Source organism: Corvus brachyrhynchos, unplaced genomic scaffold (assembly GCF_000691975.1).
Source record: "Corvus brachyrhynchos isolate BGI_N302 unplaced genomic scaffold, ASM69197v1 scaffold221, whole genome shotgun sequence".
NCBI lineage: Eukaryota > Metazoa > Chordata > Aves > Passeriformes > Corvidae > Corvus > Corvus brachyrhynchos.
Genome location: NW_008236622.1, coordinates 337,064 through 356,905, shown reverse-complemented (window position 1 = coordinate 356,905; position 19,842 = coordinate 337,064). Strand labels below are relative to the sequence as shown.

At 37.5% G+C, this 19,842-nt stretch overlaps 1 protein-coding gene across 4 annotated transcripts in view; it reads left to right on the top strand.

Annotated features, from left to right (window-relative positions):
- ATP13A3 (ATPase 13A3) overlaps nt 1–19,842 on the top strand; it is a 54,041-nt gene that overhangs the window by 31,733 nt on the left and 2,466 nt on the right. For 3 of the 4 annotated variants that reach the window (XM_017726413.1, XM_017726414.1, XM_017726412.1), the window contains exons 11-31: nt 566–745; nt 3,591–3,748; nt 4,410–4,598; nt 5,488–5,549; nt 6,152–6,302; nt 6,398–6,514; nt 7,527–7,544; nt 7,636–7,789; nt 7,875–7,995; nt 9,170–9,294; nt 10,180–10,358; nt 10,814–10,936; nt 11,018–11,097; nt 11,782–11,824; nt 11,922–12,031; nt 12,874–12,970; nt 13,853–13,925; nt 14,728–14,905; nt 15,577–15,764; nt 16,195–16,283; nt 16,480–16,560. In XM_017726413.1, coding sequence (XP_017581902.1) covers nt 566–745; nt 3,591–3,748; nt 4,410–4,598; nt 5,488–5,549; nt 6,152–6,302; nt 6,398–6,514; nt 7,527–7,544; nt 7,636–7,789; nt 7,875–7,995; nt 9,170–9,294; nt 10,180–10,358; nt 10,814–10,936; nt 11,018–11,097; nt 11,782–11,824; nt 11,922–12,031; nt 12,874–12,970; nt 13,853–13,925; nt 14,728–14,905; nt 15,577–15,764; nt 16,195–16,283; nt 16,480–16,560 — 2,516 coding nt within the window. The other variant, XM_017726415.1, reaches the window with a different exon arrangement.

The following is a 19,842-nucleotide window of genomic DNA, read 5'->3' as shown; positions in this document are numbered from 1 at the left end:
GGACAGCTTCAGTGACTAGAGTGGACTTCTTGTTACTCTTAGGATAATCTGTCCAAATTGACAGCCTTTAGAAGATTGTAGTTCAGAGATTGTGTTCTGTCATATTCAGTTTTTTTGAATATACCTGATCCTCTTGCTGCTGCTAGCAACTGATAAAAATTGATTGCAGCCCTAGCTTGAGTGCACTTGGTCACCAAAGGAGGTGAGAATAATTTTCTTCAGCTTCTAGTTTTTCTGAGTAAAGATGGGGTGATGCTTTTCAGCAAGAGAAGGAAGCTTGTCTTGGTTTTGTTTAATGAACTCTGTTTTACATCTGTGTGATTTGAAGTAAGGGGCATAAAAGCTGTATTGGTGAATAAGGAATAGAGTTAAATAGCATTTGGGTAAGGACTCTGCTGAGCTGAGGCTAATAGGTGAGGGACTACCTAATAATATGCTGAAAGGAAGATTACTTCCGTAATTCTGCCTGCATGCTGGTGGAGTGAGATTATATTATTCTACTCACAGTTGTGAATGAAAAAATGTCTGTTCTTTGATCTTGCTTAGAGACTTTCTTTCCTTTAAGGTGAAAGTGTTCCTGTCACAAAGATTAATCTGCCAAATCCTTCGGAATATCCAAAAGCAGTGGGAGATGAGATCTACAGTCCCGAAGTGCACAAGCGGCATACGCTGTTCTGTGGAACCAATGTCATTCAGACCCGGTTCTACACTGGAGAGTTGGTCAAAGCTCTGGTAGTGAGAACAGGTATTGATTGTTGGGTTTATCCCTTGTTAATGTACTACTCCCGTTTGTTGGTGTGTGTCAACTGGCTGATACTGCTAAGCTTGGGTAAAGGAATATACCCCAAATAGTTTGATAAAAGTCTTAAAACCATAATAAAACCAGATGATGGTCTGAAGATTAACAGTTGGTAAGCAAGAAAGTGAATCAGTCTTCAGCATCAATTTAAAACTTATTTGAATAGGTTTTCATGTCCTTTTGATATTGTTTTATAGTGCATTGGTTGAACTGCATGTGCCTCTTGGAAAATACCATCAGATTGGGTGGGTAGTGGGGAACAGCTGTTTTAACAGACATTCATGCCAAATGTTTGTCTTTGCCTATACTTATTTCAAAGTACATAACATTTGCTTAAAAAATGAATTTGATCTGTCTACAGAAATGCTAATTCATATGTTAGAGATTTGGGGTTAATTAATACAGATATTCTATGAAAACCAATTGTACAGGCCAGTACAATTGTAGGATTCTGCTTTACAAAGATCATCTTAAGAAAATTACCACAAAATAAATGAATGCAAGCTATAATCTAGGTACAATAGAATTAGATAGAAGAAATTGGACTGCATTGATTAGACTCCTACTTAAAGCAAATTTTCCAACAAATAACTTCATCCTAATTAGCTGCTTCCTAACTCTGGTGTATTCTTTTCACCTTCAGTTAGTCTGCTTTAGAAGTAAAAGTTATGATTTTTTGTTTTATTCTCTTTCTTGAGGCTTTTATTAGTCTTATCTTTCAAAGAGATGTTTTCCTTCCCTTGAACACATCTGCCTTTTAATAATATCCATCTCAACTTGTTTTGTTTCTTAAATAAATTTCCTGTGCCCAGCCTGGTGTGCATGTACAACAAAGTGAGCCCCAACAGCAACAGAAATGAGCTGCTGAAGGCCTGTTACTTCTGCTCTGCAGGAAGGATAGTACCTTTTTTTTTAAAGTCTGATACCGTGGTCTGTAACTCTTACAAGGAGCATTGCAATTGCTCCCAGCACACTGAGTCTTACTGCCCTGACATTGGAAGTTGGTAAAATGTTCTTTGCCCATGGCAGGTCCGAGTTAGCTCCTGTTGTAAACAGGATGAATTCCGCTCTATGGGCTTTATTCAGGTTTTATGTATGCACAAACGTGCTTTTCCTGCTGTGGCTATGTATAGAGAGAGGAGCAAAGTGATAAAAAATCCTCTGTTCTCCTGTCTGGTTTACAGGAACAGTTTTTAGGCAAGTAGGGAATTTCCCTCTCCACAGAACTGGATAGATGTCACAGCACTTGTAGCTTCTTGCTCCTAAGATGTCTGATAGTAAGAACTAAAGTAATTCTCTCACACTGAGACCAGAAAAAATCCTTTTGTATGAGGGAGGGAAATGCCACAAAATTGAAGGTACTTTAAAATTTAGTCCTTAAAAGATCTAGGAGAACAGAACTCTATATGGTTGTGTGCAGAGGCATGTAGTCCTAATCTTTTTATAAACCAGGATATAAGATTGAGCTGCTGGGACTATACTCATAGTACTCTTCAAGTTAAGCCTTTAACTTGACATGTTTGATGTTACAGCTGAAATACACATAAAATGTATTCATTTCTTTCCTCCTAAAACTCAGTTGATGGATGTCATTGTAGCTCCTGTTTGTAATTGAAAAGAATTCAAAACTGGTTATTTTGCTTTAGAGAACAGAATTGTCCACTAAAGTTATCTGTACATCCAGTGTGTTCCAAAGACATCCCATGAGGTTTGCATTTATTGTTTTGCTCTATCCTGTGTAGCTGCAGAACCTTCTGCAAAACCATGTGAAAAAAAGTAGAAATAGTTCTGATTTTTTGTTGACCACTATGTTGAATTACAAAACACTCATTGCTAAATTCTCAAGTACATACAGACACGATGAACTTCTCTGAACAGGCCCATGGCTTGTATTCTACAGTAGCAGATTCAAAGCCTGGACGCTTCATGCATTTTCCTCTTGTGATGAGCTCATCCACTTTAAGAGTGATGCCATAGTTGCTCTGTTTTGGTAAAATCCTGTCTGCCAAATGTCAGAGTGGAGGACTCAGCCTTTGCAGTGGTGGCTTGCAGACTGAGAAGCTGTCAGGGAGCTGTTACTAATGCCAGAAGACCTGGCATTGATGTTAGGTTGTAGTAATAGACTTCGAAGTCTAAGCAGATGGAAAATGTTTTGAGCACACAAAATTGGGCATTAATGTTGGCCTCTTTAGCCATTGAGGCAAAGGTTCAAGGAGGACGTTGGGATATCTGTTGGTTGTTCAACTGTAAGACCTTTAGAAGGGTAGTCTCCGAGTTTAGTTGTCAAAATGCCATCAAGAGGTAGATTTCTCCAGAAGATGACTCCCTGCATTGCAGATTTTTTGAATCTTTCATTCTGGCTGTCAAGGGACCTTATGGAGACTTGCCATTTAAGCATGTAATGTTGGATTCTGAATATCTTAATTTTCTTTTTGCAAGGACTGGCTTAATTAGATGATAAATATACCCACTAGCTCTGCACTGTGAGGGACAAAATGCACTACAACAAACTCTGCCAGGTCAAACCATGTGAGGATTTGCTGCTGCTGCTGAGGAGGGGTTTGTTTGCATCAGCTGCATGTCCTTGCCATAGGAGAGAAGCTCTTAGTAGGATGTGCATGTACATTTTTAAAGCACCTTAATTACAGTATTGCAAAACATCTGCTATGCATATTGAGACACAGTTGTAATGAAATTAGTAGCTTGAGGGTTTTATTGAGGTTTTTAATATATTTGAATAGCTTTGCTTTTGTTTATACTTTTAATAACTTAACTCCTTTTTTATTTCTAGGCTTTAGTACTGCTAAAGGACAGCTTGTTCGTTCCATACTGTATCCAAAGCCAACTGATTTTAAGCTCTACAGAGATGCCTATTTGTTTCTCCTGTCTCTGGTGGTGGTGGCAGGCATTGGGTTTCTTTACACAATTGTCAATAGCATCTTAAATGAGGTATGTTTTCATTTCTGGTCCAGAATTGCCATATTTTAGAAAAGAGTGACCATGACTTCCATCACACTTAAGATGATGAGAAGCAATTTGATTTAAAGTGATTTTTTTTTTGCTCTGTTTTATATCAATGAAATGAGACAAGGTTACTGAGAATAAAATTAAGCACAGAAGCAGAATTTGAATATCTTACAGAGAAATTTGAGTTTACCTTGATTTCTCTTGATCCAATTACTAGATTTTTATCTTTGTTATATGTAAGATTACTATCTGACTTATATACAGTTGGAAAAAATAGGATACAGCACATCTAAAACATGCTGCAGGAAAAAAAATCCTTATCAAAAAATAACCTGATAACTGTTAACTTTTTTGGTTTGTTTTTTTTTCCTCTCAAAAAATTCTGCATTATTCAGCTAATGTTTTAAAGTAATATATTTCCAGGGGATAAAGTGCAAATTTGAAGTTATGCATTGTGGATAATTTAGGACTGGATTATTATGGTTGCTGATGCTGGGTGAAGATTGTGCTAAATTTCTGGGCAATCCAGAACACGCTGTACTGGGGAAAACAATGTGTGGGTTTTACTCTTGGTAGCACTTCAGTGGGATAGTGAATCTGTAAGCAGTGGGTTCTTGTTCATTAACTCTGACCTCTGTTGCAGGTTCCAGCTCATACCATCATCATCGAGTCTCTTGACATTATCACTATCACAGTGCCTCCAGCACTCCCTGCTGCTATGACTGCTGGCATTGTTTATGCACAAAGAAGGTTGAAAAAAATTGGCATCTTCTGCATCAGCCCACAAAGGATAAATATTTGTGGCCAGCTGAACCTTGTGTGTTTTGATAAGGTTAGGTGAATTTTGAAAACTTGCCACCTGGAGGGGCATTGTCTTAGAAAAGGGAGTTTGTGTAGGCAAAAAAGGAAAACACATTACTTTTCATATAAGTTAGAACATTTGTGATCTGTTAGCTTCCAGATATTCAGTGTTTACCATCTGTTAAGTCTCTTAATTTAATCTTCTCTAAAATGTTGTAATAGAGCTGCTTTCTTACCTTAAGACTTCCAAGTCCCATCTTAACTACTGGCATGTCAGAAATGTGAGAGTAGAGGCTTACTAACAGGCTTGTTTAGAACACAAGCTTCTGAAGAACTCAGTGTGGAGTCAGACTTTTTCTCATTTTTACTCATTTCAATGAAAAGCTGAGTGAGCATATTTTGTTAAGATTCCTCAACGAAACATGAGTGAAAGAGTAATGCTGCTAGACAGAATTCTTTGCTGTTGGCTGCTTCCTAGATAAAATCCATTCTCCTCCTTATACTTATTGAGATAAAATCTGATACTAAATGTATTATTTCATTTGTAAATACATTTCAGTTACTGTTCTAACTATGTAAGATAGTACTAATGGTTTAGTCCCGGTTTTCCATTGTCCCCAGTCCCTGGATATTGAGATGATGTATACTGATGATTAAACAGACCCTTAAAATCTTTGGATTTTAATTTGTCCTGTCTCTAGTGACAAAGTTATTTAACAGGCTTGGAACTTAGTTACTAGCAAAAAGCAAGTATTACACTGTATTTTCTGTCCCGTAGTCTTGATTTGTATGTGAAAATGAAAGAAAATATATTGTTCAAGTGCAATTAGCTTAAATAGCTGCTAATTTTTGCTTTGCCTGAAGATAATTTATTTCTGAAGGCTTTTTCTTCATGCCATGCCCCTTGGTCTCTTTTGCAGACTGGCACACTTACTGAGGATGGCTTGGATCTTTGGGGAATTCAGCGGGTGGAAAATGCTCGGTAAGGATGAGCTCAGAGCTGATAGTAAATATGATCCTCAGTTGTAGTGTAACAGCTTCAGCAGAATAGAATAGAAAATTCAGTGTGAGCTCATATATGTTTACATTTCTGTAATGAGCTGTAGGAGTGCCACTTAAACTGTGGTTTAGGTGTAGTGCAAGTTACAACTCCCCAGCAAAGCTGAGGTAGAATTTTATTTGTTAGAGTCTGAGACCTCATTAGGGTCATACTGCAAAACTGTTGCAGATACTGTTGCATGTTTCTTTAATCCTGTCCTCCTAAGCGATGACTTTTCAGGCTGCTAAAATGAATTATCTTATTAGCTGAATTAGCTAATTAAGTTAAGTACAAAGTGATAAGAGGGCTTTGTATGAGACATCAACCTAGACAGGGAATGAACACTCAGTGTTTGAAGGAGGAAGAAGTTGTCATGGTTTCTGAAGATTCCAGCCCAGAGTCCTAATTTGTTTTCTGTGATGTGTGAAAATACAAGTGAAGGGACTTGTGCAGTCAATTTTCTTCTGTTAATCTAAACAAACCTTTTGAAATGGCTCATAATAAATAATTACAGCGCTAAGTATGTTATTACTTCATTGTTTCAGTTTCCTTTTGCCGGAAGAGAGGGCTTGCAGTGAGAGCTTGCTGAAGTCAGAGTTTGTTGCTTGCATGGCAACTTGTCATTCCCTTACAAAAATTGAAGGGGTACTTTCTGGGGATCCGCTTGATTTGAAGATGTTTGAAGCAATAGGATGGGTAAGTGCTGTTTTTTTCCCTGAAAATTGCATTATGAACAAGTCAAAGTTAATGAATGTATAAATTAGTTGATTTTTTTTTTTTTTTAAATACAGATTTTAGAAGAAGCAACTGAAGAGGAAACAGCCCTTCATAATCAAATCATGCCGACAGTGGTTCGACCTTCAAAACAACTTTCCCCAGAATCCAAGCAAGCAACAGATCAAGAAATGGTATAAAAACTCAAAACAATTGATTTAAAGAAACACATTTTACTGTATGCTGTGGTTCTGGCTGATAAAACTGAAACAGGATCAGAACTGTGAGGGTTTTGATGGCAAAGACATAACAAGCATGTTTAAACCGTTGTTGAAGGTAGTGGTTCAGTATATGCCACTTTACAGTGTCAGCATTATTACCTTTACAGACTGGTTATAAAGTACAGAAACGCTTTTTGAGCTTACACCTTTTAATATTGGTGTTGTTACCAAATTCCTACTGTGTTAATGAGGTGCTTAGGTGTGCTCACCTTGCAGTTTCAGTTACAACAATCATTTGTTAACGTCACTGTGTGGTGTGGAATTCTGCCACTGTTGTACCTTAGAGATATATTAAGTGCTGAATAAAAAACAAAATGTACTTAGCAGATTTAAAAGTTTGTTCTAGCTGTATTTTGAAGTATTTTTAAATATTTCACGAAGGGAAATTTTAAGCATGTGAATGTATATCCAGATTATCACAGGGTAGTGGGAGAGTATAACAGGTCAGTTCATCTGTATGAGTCATATTTTTTAGTACATAAAAGTGTCTTTCTTTTGTTCAGAGCTCAGTGTCACGTGCACAGCAGCAATTACTTTGCAGTAGTTGACATCTGAACATTCTTGAAACTTACTACATGATTTTTTGGGGGATATACTTAATAATCGTGGCCTCATTCTGAAACATCATTGTACTTCAGTCTTTTACAAAGGCTAAACAGATGGTTTGGACTATGAAGGGTCTTGCAAATTCTAATAAAGAAATCAAGCTCTGCAGTTCTACTGTGTCTCACTTAAAGTAAATGATATTAAACAGATGCAGTATATTTATATTTAGCTTTTATGAAATCCATTGAAAATGCAATATGACTTGATACCAAGAATGCTGTGCAGGTTCATTTACTGATTTATGTTGAAATAATTTGTAGCTGAAGAAATACTTAAAATTGATATTTAGGGTGACTGTATTTTTTTTTTTTTTTTTCAGGAATTGTTTGAGCTGTCGGTAAGTACACTTTTCCATTAGGAACATACCTATTTTTCTTGAGATGTATGTCGATGTAACCCTTTTCTTCCTTCCTTCCTGTGTGACACAGACTGGGTATGAAATTGGAATTGTGCGCCAGTTTCCGTTTTCCTCGGTGTTGCAGCGCATGTGTGTAATAGCCAGGGTTCTAGGGGAAAAGAGAATGGATGCTTACATGAAAGGTGCCCCAGAAGTGATTGCCAGCTTGTGTAAGCAGGAAACAGGTAAAGGGGCAAACTATTTTTATTTCTTCTATAGCTCAGCTGAAAGATGAATATTTTAATAACTCTAAACTTGATCTTTCTAAAGTTCCTGTTGACTTCGAGCATGTCCTGGAAGAATATACTAAGCAGGGCTTCCGAGTTATTGCTCTTGCTCACAGAAAACTGGAGTCTAAGCTTACGTGGCACAAAGTCCAGACTATTAGCAGGTAAGAGTGACTTCACTTTTTTAATAAGTAACAGGCTTTAAAAGCTGCATGCTTTGAATTAATATGTAATGTGTATTTTTGTTTAAATCAATTACTACTCTTGTTTAGCTTTCTTCTGTCCTGACATACATAGTTCTGTGCATCCTTTAGTTGTGGCCTGGACATTTAAGATAAGGATGTTTTTTCTGCAATGAAGTGAATTCAGAGGATGAGCTTTAAGCTGGAAATGAACTGGAATATTATTTTCATGGTGTCCAGTTTACACTATTGTGGCAGTAAACCTCATCTGATTTATTTACTTGCACATACTTCTGTCATCTCTGTTTATTAAGGATAATAGCAAGTAGGTGAAATCCTCCTGTGCATGTTTGATGCAGTTTCTTTGTCTTCTAAAGGCAGCATGTCCATTTTCACATTGCAGAGCTTGTCAGAGGTTTGGGAGGTAGAAAGGTTTCTTCCTTCAACTAACCTCCTGTTAGTTATTTTTCAGCTGAGCCTAGTTTTGTGAATAATGTAGTCTTTCCCACAGTGTTTGAATGTGTAGCATAGCTATGAAAATGCCAGCTTTGACTGTGTTCTTTTGTATCAGCCCTGTGTACAAGGTGAACATTTGGCAAAGCAGAGAAATGAGTTTTCCAGTTTCAGGTGTGAAAATTTACAGTAGCAGTAGCCAAGACCTGTAAATATGCTGATGTTTTTATGTAAACCAAAGTTAATTAGTTTCTCTGTTTAATTAGGTAGTGCCTGTTAATCTTGCATGCCTTTGTAACATAATGTGGTGGCTTTTATGTTAAGGTTCAGCTAATTTGGAAAACAAAGATGTGCACTCTAAACATATCTTAATATTTGGCCTGTGAATGCAGTTAGTTTCAGAGCATGTTTTCTAGCTATAACCTTTTTGAGACTGTAATTTCCTTTAGAAAGCATTCTCGTGGAAGAAACTGAAAATTGTGCTTGAGAGGAAATAACATTTTCTCACACTGGTTTTCAATTAAAACAAGGGAAATAAGTGTAAATTATTGTGATGGTATCTCTCACATCACTTTTTATAAAGCAAATTACTTCATGGTTAAAAAACCACACATTCTTCTTTAATAAGCAGAAAATCAGGCTTTTAAGGCTTCATCTAATAATTGTAAATCTTATAATCTCTTCCTTGTCTCTTTTTCATCAGAGATGCTATTGAAAGCAACATGGATTTTATGGGGTTAATTATAATGCAAAACAAGTTAAAGCAAGAAACCCCTGCTGTACTTGAAGATTTGCATAAAGCCAACATTCGCACTGTCATGGTTACAGGTTAGCATGTAAACATACTCAAAGGTCAATCTCTTCTTGGTCTTGTTCTGATATGGTGTATGAAGTCAAATTTTAGGGTCAGTAGGCTTACACTGTGTTTATAGCAACAGGGAAGTTTAGAAACTTACGAAAGTATACAGACACTAATTTATTTCTTTTTGGGTGCAAGTTGCTTGGTAAGTCAGAGAAAGCAGAAGAGGTTCTAATTCCACTTCATAGTTTCTGCTCCCTAGCTCTGTGTACAAGCTACTTGATACTGAATTGGAGGATGAAAACCCTTAGAAGTCTTCCAAATTAGGCTAAGTGAAAGTCCTGGTCTAATTTTATGACTGAACTTGCTTTGAGCAGGAGGTTGGACTGGATGTCCTGAGGGTCCCTACCATTTTGATTTATACTATGAAAAGTCACTTTGCATTGGATTTTTTTGGGGAGAATGACTTAGGTCCTTGTAAGTGTGCTAGGTGTCTGTGCTCAGTGTTTTCCATACAATATGTGTTGGCTTTTTAAATCACAGGTGGTGTGATTTTGGAGTGTTTTGCTAGGCTAGCAATACAACTCTCTGTTTGCATGTTCTGTGACTGTGTAAAAAGCAGTATTTTAAATGGCTGCATGTTTTCTGCCTGATTTTCCATATACACTAAGATTTGGTCAATAGGAGATCTTTATGACTCCAAGTAGCACACAAAATTTCTAGGGTAGGGGGTTTACCTGGTAGGCTTTGATTGTTGTCTGTAGGCTTGGTTTGCTCTGAGGTTGTCACTGATATGTGGGGCAGTCTTCCTTCTAGTTCTAAACTGGCTTTGTTAGCTTTTCTCTTATGGGGAATATCAGTGTATGATTGATTCTTTTCTGACTGAAGCCCTTTTAAATGCAATTGTTTAACAGGGGATAACATGTTAACTGCTATCTCTGTGGCCAGAGACTGTGGAATGATTCTACCTCAGGATAAGGTCATTATTGCTGAAGCACTACCTCCAAAGGATGGGCAGGCTGCCAGGATCAACTGGCATTATGCAGATACCCTCGCAAAATGCACTAGTTCATCACCAGCCATAAACTCAGAGGTAACATGACTATATTATGCCCTTAGAGTGTAAGCAGTTAGTTTTACTGTTCTTCTTATGTTATTCCATTAAATAAATCTTCTGTTAAGTGTCAATTCAGAATTGATATACTAGTTAACTTTCAGATCTTCAAATACCAAAGACTAGTAAAGCAGCTGAGGGAGGTAGTTTTTCAACTGTGATATGACATTTGACATTTCACTTGTGCAGGAGACAGGGCTTTTTCCCAACATTTCAATCTGTTAAGACTGCTCTAGCTGCTTGTAGTTGAAACATTAAACCACGTTTTCTTACTAATAAGTAAGTGTTTTCATTATATGAGGATTTTTCAAGTGACATTCTTACAAACCTTCGCTTGTGTGGGATCTGTAGGAATACCCCTCTGAGTATTAGCTTGAAATGGCAAGGTATCTGTGTAATGCATTACAGCTGGAGTATTAAACTACTTTTGATAGGATATTCCAGTTAAATTGGTCCATGAAAGCCTTGAGGATCTCCAGATGACAAAATACCATTTTGCAATGAATGGGAAGTCATTCGCGGTGATTTTGGAGCATTTTCAGGACCTGGTACCCAAGGTGAGCATTTTACTTGAGTATGGGTACTTTCAATGGTGAACAGACTGCCCTGTGAGCATTAAGAACTCTTCTCTCTTCCAGCTCGTGCTGCACGGCACCGTGTTTGCTCGCATGGCGCCTGATCAGAAAACGCAGTTGGTGGAAGCTTTACAAAATGTAGAGTAAGTATTTGCTTAAGCATAGAAAGCGAGAGGGTTGACTGTGTTTGGTGTGATAGGAGACAAAAATTATGCATGCTGCTAGCTGTTGTGCCTGAAGAAAAAGGTTGGGCTGATGGAACTTCCTTGTGTTGGTAGATCAGCCTATTAGCTGATCCAACAGAATGAGAGTAGTACCATCTGCTGGCTAGTTGTGAAAGTTGCAGACTTTTCATGAAGTTTTAAATGAGGATATGTGCATAAAGTGACTAACATTTTTTTAATGCAGTTGCTTGGTTTATGAAACAAACTCATCAAATATCTTCTGTGTATTACCAGAAGTATTATCAGGATGATTTCTGTTCACATTGATCAATATGTGACTGTTGGTGTCAGGCCTTGCAGCTCTACAAGATACTACAGAAGTGTCATTGCCTAGAGCAAAGGTTCTGTTCTTTAGACCACCTTGTCTGATAGAGAGCTAATTCACCATTATTGCTTTGATTGACATGTCAGTCGTGTTACTTTTCTGTCTACTTCCTTATATGTATAACAGCAACAGTAATTGATTTCAGCATTAATGATCACACATAATGTTATGCAAACCCTGAATAACTCAAAGCAATATAGAAGTAATTAATGAAATAAGCTAAATGGCCTGTGGTTGGAGAATGGTCCAGAATGCTGATGTCTGTTTGGTTTTTATAGTTACTATGTGGGCATGTGTGGAGATGGAGCAAATGACTGTGGGGTAAGTATATTTTTATTTTCCATACAGAACTGTTCAGTTAAATTGTACAGCTGAAAGCAAGTCCTAAAATGGTCTCTATTTCAATGTTACCTGGCAGGCACTAAAGAGGGCACATGGTGGTATATCTCTGTCTGAACTTGAGGCTTCTGTGGCATCACCATTCACTTCCAGGACACCCAGTATTTCCTGTGTGCCAAAGCTGATCAGGTAATGCCACTGACCGTGAACTTCAGTGTGTCTGTGTAACTCATTTTGCATGCTCTATTTTAGTATATATTTGATGTTGTAAGAAACCAGTGTGAATTACAGAACAATCCATACATTTATAGTGGTTCTGTTTCTGTACTGAAGGTACTCTGAGCATAACCCTGCCATAGCATGATTTACTATTTTGTTATAAAATCCTTTGTCCATGTAAAGTTAATTTTTCAAAGCATGACCAAACTTCTACACATTAGTCTTTAATTTTGTCATAGTGACTTTGCTAGTTTCCATAAAGGCTGTTATAATTGCAAGCAGTAAAAATCTTCAGGTGATTGCTCAGCACCATACAAAGTAGAAGACAATTTCTAAACAGGTTTTGACTAATTTTTTACTCTTGAATTGGAAGTTAGGTAATGATTTTTGGATAAAGATCAGCCAAAGAAGAATCTGGGGATCTGTGGGGTACTAATGAAGTAATGCATTATCAGAAACATTTCTGAAGTCAGCAGATCTGTGGCTGACTCTATGTTCATTCAATCATGCAGTAAACTAATGCTTCATAGATGTTTTTGTAGAAAAACCTTCATTTTAAAACCTCTGTTAGAAAGCCACACGAAGTCCAAAGAGGACTGAAGTTAGGTGGTGGCTGAGTTCAGAAGGCATGCCCACAATTTTGATGTTGGTGGAAGTGTGTCATTCTGACTCCTGTTTCTCTCTCTGTGTGCAGCCTAATGTCCCTCAAAGGGTTTTCTGGTGTGTTTAATTGAAGCTAACGTTTTGGTAGGCAGAACTGAACTGCTTGCAGAGAAAGCTTTGTAGTTACATGATTGCATCTATTTTGACAGGGAAGGCCGTGCTGCTTTAATAACTTCCTTCTGTGTGTTTAAATTCATGGCATTATACAGCATCATCCAGTACATCACTGTTACTTTGCTGTATTCTGTAAGTATTCTCTAAATACTTATGCAGTGTCAGCACAATTCAGAAATTTGAAAGTTGATAGATATTTAATGCAAATTGTTGCAAGTCCCTTTGAGTACAACACATGCATTCAAAAATACATTTAGACTAAAAGTATTGTTAGTATTTTGGGTTTTTTTATATTAACTGTACAAAATACATGGTAGTATCTATTTAGAAAAGACAATAACCAATGGCTGTGAAAAGAAAGTCTCTACAGTGGGAAGTCCAGATAAGCATATAAACAAAGCAAAAATACAAATTTCAATTATGTAAAAACTTTCAGCAGTTTGAAATAGCCTAACATTTTTTAAAGGGCAATGCATTCCTTTTATGTTAGAATTGAAAGAAGTTGGAAGTACTGATTTTGGGGGGGGCAGCGGGTGAAGCAAAGTGGAGTATTTCCTGTTAATATGATTGGGTTCATAATAATGGCATGTGGTAGAAATCTTGTATTTTAGTTTGCATTCTGAGTCAGTTAAAGCTGCAGAGTATTAAAGGACCTTTGAGGTGGAAATTTTGACAGCTGTATGAGTACCTAGTGAGGCTATGGTGTTTAAAGAACTGTGGGCCTCAGATGCTATTGCATTGGTGTATAAGATTCAATAATGTAATTTTGATTACAAACAAATTTCAATTGCAAATAGCTTATCCATCTTGAAATTGTTTCATACCGTGATACTTCAGGAATTGTTCTGTGAATTGTAGAGTATTGAGGGTTTCTGCAGGTAAAGGAAGCCAGTTTGACAGGACACTGTCTTGTTTATAGAGTGAAATTCAAAGAATTAATGCCGTAAGAGTATCACTGTAAATTTTTTGGGGTGTGAAGAAATTACCAATGTTTCAGTTGTGATTTCTCTCTAGATCCTGAGCAATTTGGGAGATTTCCAGTTTCTCTTCATTGATTTGGCAATCATTTTGGTGGTTGTCTTCACTAGTAAGTATTGTACTGAATTACTATTGCTGGCTTCTGTGAACCACTTTTTGCTTGGTCAGATTTTCTTCAATACCTAATTACATGTGGTTTTGAGAAAACACTGTGACATACAGTGAAGATGTTATGACTATTACATCTGTGCATTAAGAAACCCAAACCACCACTGTGTATTGAATTAAACTCATATGAAATTTGTGAAGTGTCCTCATACAAGAAGCAGGACATGGGCATGATCTTGGGCAACTAAGTCTTCACAGTACAGGAAGCTGGTTTTGGAATCAAACCAGGAGTTATTGCAATATCTTGCTCAAATGTTTTGATTCCTTTCATTCTTACTTTGAACTTCTGTCCACAAAATGTTACATTCAAAGTATTGCCTATTGAAACATTTGATTCCACATATGAGCCTAGCCTTCAATTCACTGGCTAGCAGTAGAATTCTATTTTCAAGTTTTAATAAAAACCTCTTCATTGAAGCAATGGCAGTCCAAAACCAAGGAGGCAAGCTGTAAGTCCTTGTGCCAGACAAAGGGAATTTGGCCAGACACTACTAATTCCTTAAGTCTCATGGTGCTACTGTCCCCTGCTATGCTGTGCTGCTGGGGAAGCAGCCTGTAGAAGGCACTGTGGCATTGTTCTAGGGCTTTACGATCTTTTCAAGGTAGTTTCACATTTGCAGTTCTGGACTAAATATTAAAGTGATGTCATGAGCAAGACATTCTAATTCCACAGAATGTGAACAGGATAACTCTTGAAAACCATAATGATGTAATGTGTCATTTGTTTTTTGTTCTCTTTGCAGTGAGTCTGAACCCTGCTTGGACAGAGCTTGTTGCACAAAGGCCTCCATCAGGTCTTATCTCAGGTCCACTTCTGTGTTCCGTGTTGTCTCAGATCATCATCTGCCTTGCTTTCCAAACCTTTGGGTTCTTTTGGGTCAAACAGCAGTCCTGGTATGAGCCTTGGACAGCAGACTCTGAGTAAGTGTTTCAGTGGCTCTGTGCAGGGTACAGTAGTAATTGGAAAGCTATAGGCAATAATTGCTCTCTTCTTTCTTGCCCCCCTTTGGGGACTTTGAAAATAAAGCTTCTGTATGGCAGCTTTTTACTCTGCTGATTTCTTCTGAAAAGCATACTAATATATGGGAGCTACCCAGTGGCTGAAAAGCAAAATTGGGTCAGAGTCAGATGGCTTGGTCTAATGACTCTTCAACTTTAGGACAGATGAGGTAGAAGTTTAAAATTAATGGTTCAGATCTATTTTATCTCTTTCATATTATAAAGCTTTGTTTTACTGTTAGAGTTACAGTAAATCAAATTCATTTTTTGAAAATGAAGACGTGTTTTAATTTTTTTTTTTTAGATTGCAATATTTTCTTGCCTGTTTCTGAAGTTTGTCTACAATGACAGTTTTTAAACGGTTCACGTGGAAAATTTACAAACTGGAAGCATAACAGAACTCGAAGCTCTGAATTCAAAAAAATTGCTACCTCCTTGCCACAGTTTTGAGTTATTTCTTAGTACCTGTAATATGTTCTCAAGTTTAAGCTTTTTTGCTACTGTAGCAATTTGTTCTGTCATTACTTTTGTAAATAAGTGGACCTTATTTGCTTCTTCTCCATAGCTCAGTGTTCAATGCTTTTATGTTGTAGTGCATGTAATGTGTTGGACACCAAGAACACCAGCTCTGCACACCACGGGAATGAGACTATTCATGATGAACATTACATTAAAAATTATGAAAACACAACTTTGTTTTTTATATCCAGCTTTCAGTACCTCATAGTGGCAATTGTATTTTCTAAAGGAAAGCCCTTTAGACAACCATGCTACAAAAATTGTAAGTCCTTTCTTGGTATATAGAGTTCCAAATAAAACTCCCAAGTGACTGTGCATTTGTTGACAATTCTGTTATGCCAATTCAGCAGCAGTAGTGTTGCTAGGAGATCATAGTGCAATTATCCTCTGATCATCACAGCTAGAAATAATGAAATACTAAACTGTATGGAGGAATTTGTGTTAATAGTTGCTTTGTTTGTAGAAGTATATGTGTATATACATTTCAAAGTGAGCCAGTGAGAAAAACTCAGGCCTTCTGTCTCTTTATGGCTATCAGCACAACTAGTATTGCCAAAATTTTCCTGGAAGGGGTTTAGAGGGTGAAGAGAGGTTGTGTCCAGGGAGTGATGAACTCATGATACTTGTTAAAACTGTCTAAAACTCTTGATTGTGAGATGGTCCAATTAAAATATTTTTTTCTTCTTTTACAGTTCTGTTTGTTTTATCTGTTATAGTTCTTTATGTCTTCATATTTTTCATCATGTTGCATCCTGTTGAACCTATTGACGGATTTCTTGAGGTGAGAGCCAGCAGATCTGTGGGTGTGTCAGCTTCCTGGGGGAGCTGATGGGTTGCCTTTGGGGCAGGTGTGACCCCTGCAGAACTTTAGCATCATGTCACTGGGTGGGGAGGGAGAATTTATAATGCTGAGTCTGTTTTGGATGTGTGTTTATTTCACATGTGTGTTTCTAACCTCTGGCAACTTGTTTCCACAGCTTGTGTGTGTGCCACCTGAGTGGCGCCTAAGAATTGTCATCATCGTTATTCTAAATGCTGTTGTATCTGTGCTGACGGAGGTAAGAAATCCAAATGGAAAAAATGCTTCTAAGTGTTTCTTTTTTAGGGTGCGTGTTCATCTTTTATTTAGAAGGTCTCTCTTCACAGCATGCCACTCTGAGTGGCTGCTGTTTTCTTGTTAAGTGTGTATTTCTTAAGGACATGCAAATGTCCTTGTTGGCTGGATTTAAGGTGTCAAGATTTTCTGTGTTAAAAGTGTAATTTTAAAATCTTTTTTTATTAAAAAATGGGAGCAGGGAGGGAGCTGAAAGACTTAATAATTCAACTATTTCATATTAAAATACTCCATTTTTATTTTCTGTGTTACTTCAGAATAACAATGTACTAGAGAACTATATAAAATCCCGAGGGGAGCCCCCTGTCCTCCATTTGGATTGTACATATAGCTTATTGTTCAGAATAATGTAGGTCTGTGTAACTCAGTTGTCTGATATGATCAAAGTTCCGAAGTAGAGATGTTCATGCAAATCTGCTTTTTCCATCACTGAGCTTGTCCAAAGTCAGTCACTCTGGATGTTGACCTCTTCTGCTGTAATTCCAGAGTTAATGTGTGCAGAAACATGCCCTACCTTTCATCTGAGTGCCTTGTTTTGTTTCCAAGAATCAAAGTTTGACAGATAAATCTTCCAGAAGAAGTCTGGATTCACAGTCAGTTTTTATTCCTGTGGTTAGTTCTTCTCCCTGTTAACTGAGGTGGCATTTCCAACCTGAATATATTTGGGTTTTGGTTGCAGTCATGAGTCACATTTCGTTCCTACAAGATGAAAAAGCCTTCCAACATTATGTAGTGCTTGCACACTACAATTATCTGTTTTTACTGTGTAACATTTTCTACAGCTTCTAATCAGTATTTCCATTAAAATGTGAGGGATTGCTGTCAATGTAACCAGCATAATATTTGCTTGGATCATATAATTTTGGCCTTCAAAGAGTACTACAGCATTAATATTCTGTCCAATTAACATGTTTTTCCCTTTTATTTGTGACCCAGTAAAAATTAACTCAAAGGTTTTTTTCAGATGCTTGAATCAAACTTATCAAGGCTTTGTGTTTAAAATGTTGTTCCAAATAGAATTTGCAAAATGTGTTCTTATGTTGCTGCCTATTGGAACATGTTTTTCAGTGTTTTCACATGACAGACGACAACGTGTCTTTTCCAAAACATGGCAGTAGATACTAATTTTCTTGGCCTCTGTCTTGTTGTTAACAAGTTTATCCACTATTAAAGCTCCTGTGCCTTTCTTACATTATCCTGTATGCACTCTAACCCTTCTTGTGATGTTTTTCCTTTATGCCCTTGAATTCTTTCATTTTTTTGTATTAGTGAATACTTAATAGTGGGGGTTTTTTGCTTCCTTTTATTTATGAAAAGTCAAATTTTATGTATATTGCTGTCTTTACCACTGAAACAAAATAGTTATTCTGAAGCTTCAGAATCATGGCTTTCTTTGTCTTCTGATAAATTTAAAACAAACCTCCTAGACAGAAATACTTTTTCCTGTGCAACTTCAATTTTCAGTCCAGTGATAAACATTACTGAGAGAAATAAGCTTACCATCTGCTGAAAAATTTCTTCGTTGTGCAGATGATCTTGCAACTTTTATAGAATCTGGTGTTCTTTCTGTTCTGGATGCGTAAGGGCTCCAGTAGAAAGTCTGTACAGTGTGCCAATCCATGTTTCAGCACGTCACTCTTGAGGTCAAATGGTTCTCCTCTGGTTTAAATACGTGTTCATAAAGTTCCACTTGTGGGCCTTGCTGGTCGTCACATCAGCCTGAAAACTTGTGAATTTCCACCAAGCATCACCTAAGCAATATAATTACCTGGAGACTGTTTTCTTTCACCCAGTATTTCAAACCTCACCCCACTCTTCTTCCTATGCAGGTTTGAGTTAGCATCTTTTTACACTTCAGTCATTTAACTTTCATTACCAAAACTGCAGGGGTGATTTGGCACATTTCTTTTAAACAGACTTCCCTATTTATCTTGTTGCCTGTACTTTAGTAATAAAATAGAAGTACCTAGTTCTTGATCCTAATTGTTTGGGCTGTTATGCTTTGTCTTAAACCAAGTTTCTTCCACTTTGTAAGTGTAAGGTGAATGCTTTGTTACAGCAGATGAGTTGTTCTACTGTACAGCAGGGTCCCAGCAGGACTGTTGTTTAGTGATCCTCAAACCCCAAACCTTGTTTTACAATACACCTTCCATAACTTCAGCCCAACTCTTGAACTGCATTTGTCCAATTCCAGCAGTGTTACTCCATACTCCCTAAAGCTTTGCCATGTGGTGCCAACTCCTTGGGTCCGGTGTGTTGTGTGAAAATCCCAGGCTATTTCTTTCCTTCACTTCCAGTATCTCATTGTTTTTCTCTCTTTGTGTGCCTGGCTGGATTTTCTGCTTCCTACACTTTTCACTACAGACTTGGTGCACACGTCACATTCTGAGAATCTGGGAGAGGCTGCTGGTGGCAGCTCCTTCCATCTTTTAACAAGGTACTCTATTTCACCTAGAGTTTGTTCTGCTGAGAGCTATCCCTCAGGAATTGCCTCTTTAAGTCTCATAATTTTGAGATACATGAGGAATTGGATCTTTAGTCACACCTGCCAGTATGACACTTTTGTGTCACGCTATGGTCATACGTTGTTTTGTCATTGCTTCTACAACAGGAATAGTTTCTGACTGTGGTTGTCCCAAACATGTTGTCTGAAATGCTCTGAAATGCTTTTGCTCTTTCTGTGTGGGTGCCAGACTAGATTCACAAAGCATGCAGATTCTTTCTACCAGATGCTAGAAAATACTGCACAACAAAGGCAGATCCTAGCAGCTGTTCCTCCTTACCCCTGATGCCTGGTGTAGACATGCTTAAACCAGACCAGCTTCAAAAATGAACATCTAACAAGCTGAAGATTTGTTGGCCAATGCTTTATAAAAGCACTATCAAATTCTGGCATATTACAAAATCATAAGCATTATAAAAATCTGTTACAAAAGTCTGACTAATCAGCTCCCCATTTTCAATGGCAGAGGTTAGTCAGATGTTAGAAGTGGAATCTGTCCAAGGATCAGAGTTGTAGGCTTGAGGCCATAGAAGGTACAGGTTCACACCTGTGTTGTCAGATTTGCTCAAAGCTCTTGAGTCCGCCCGTGCAGCTGTATGAGGATAACCAGATGTGCTCAACATACTATTCAAGTTCTGCCCTCTTTTAAAAACCTGGAACTATGCCTACCAAATTCCTTCATTCGTGCTGGTGGCTCAGCTTTGCTACCCCACTGCTGCTTTT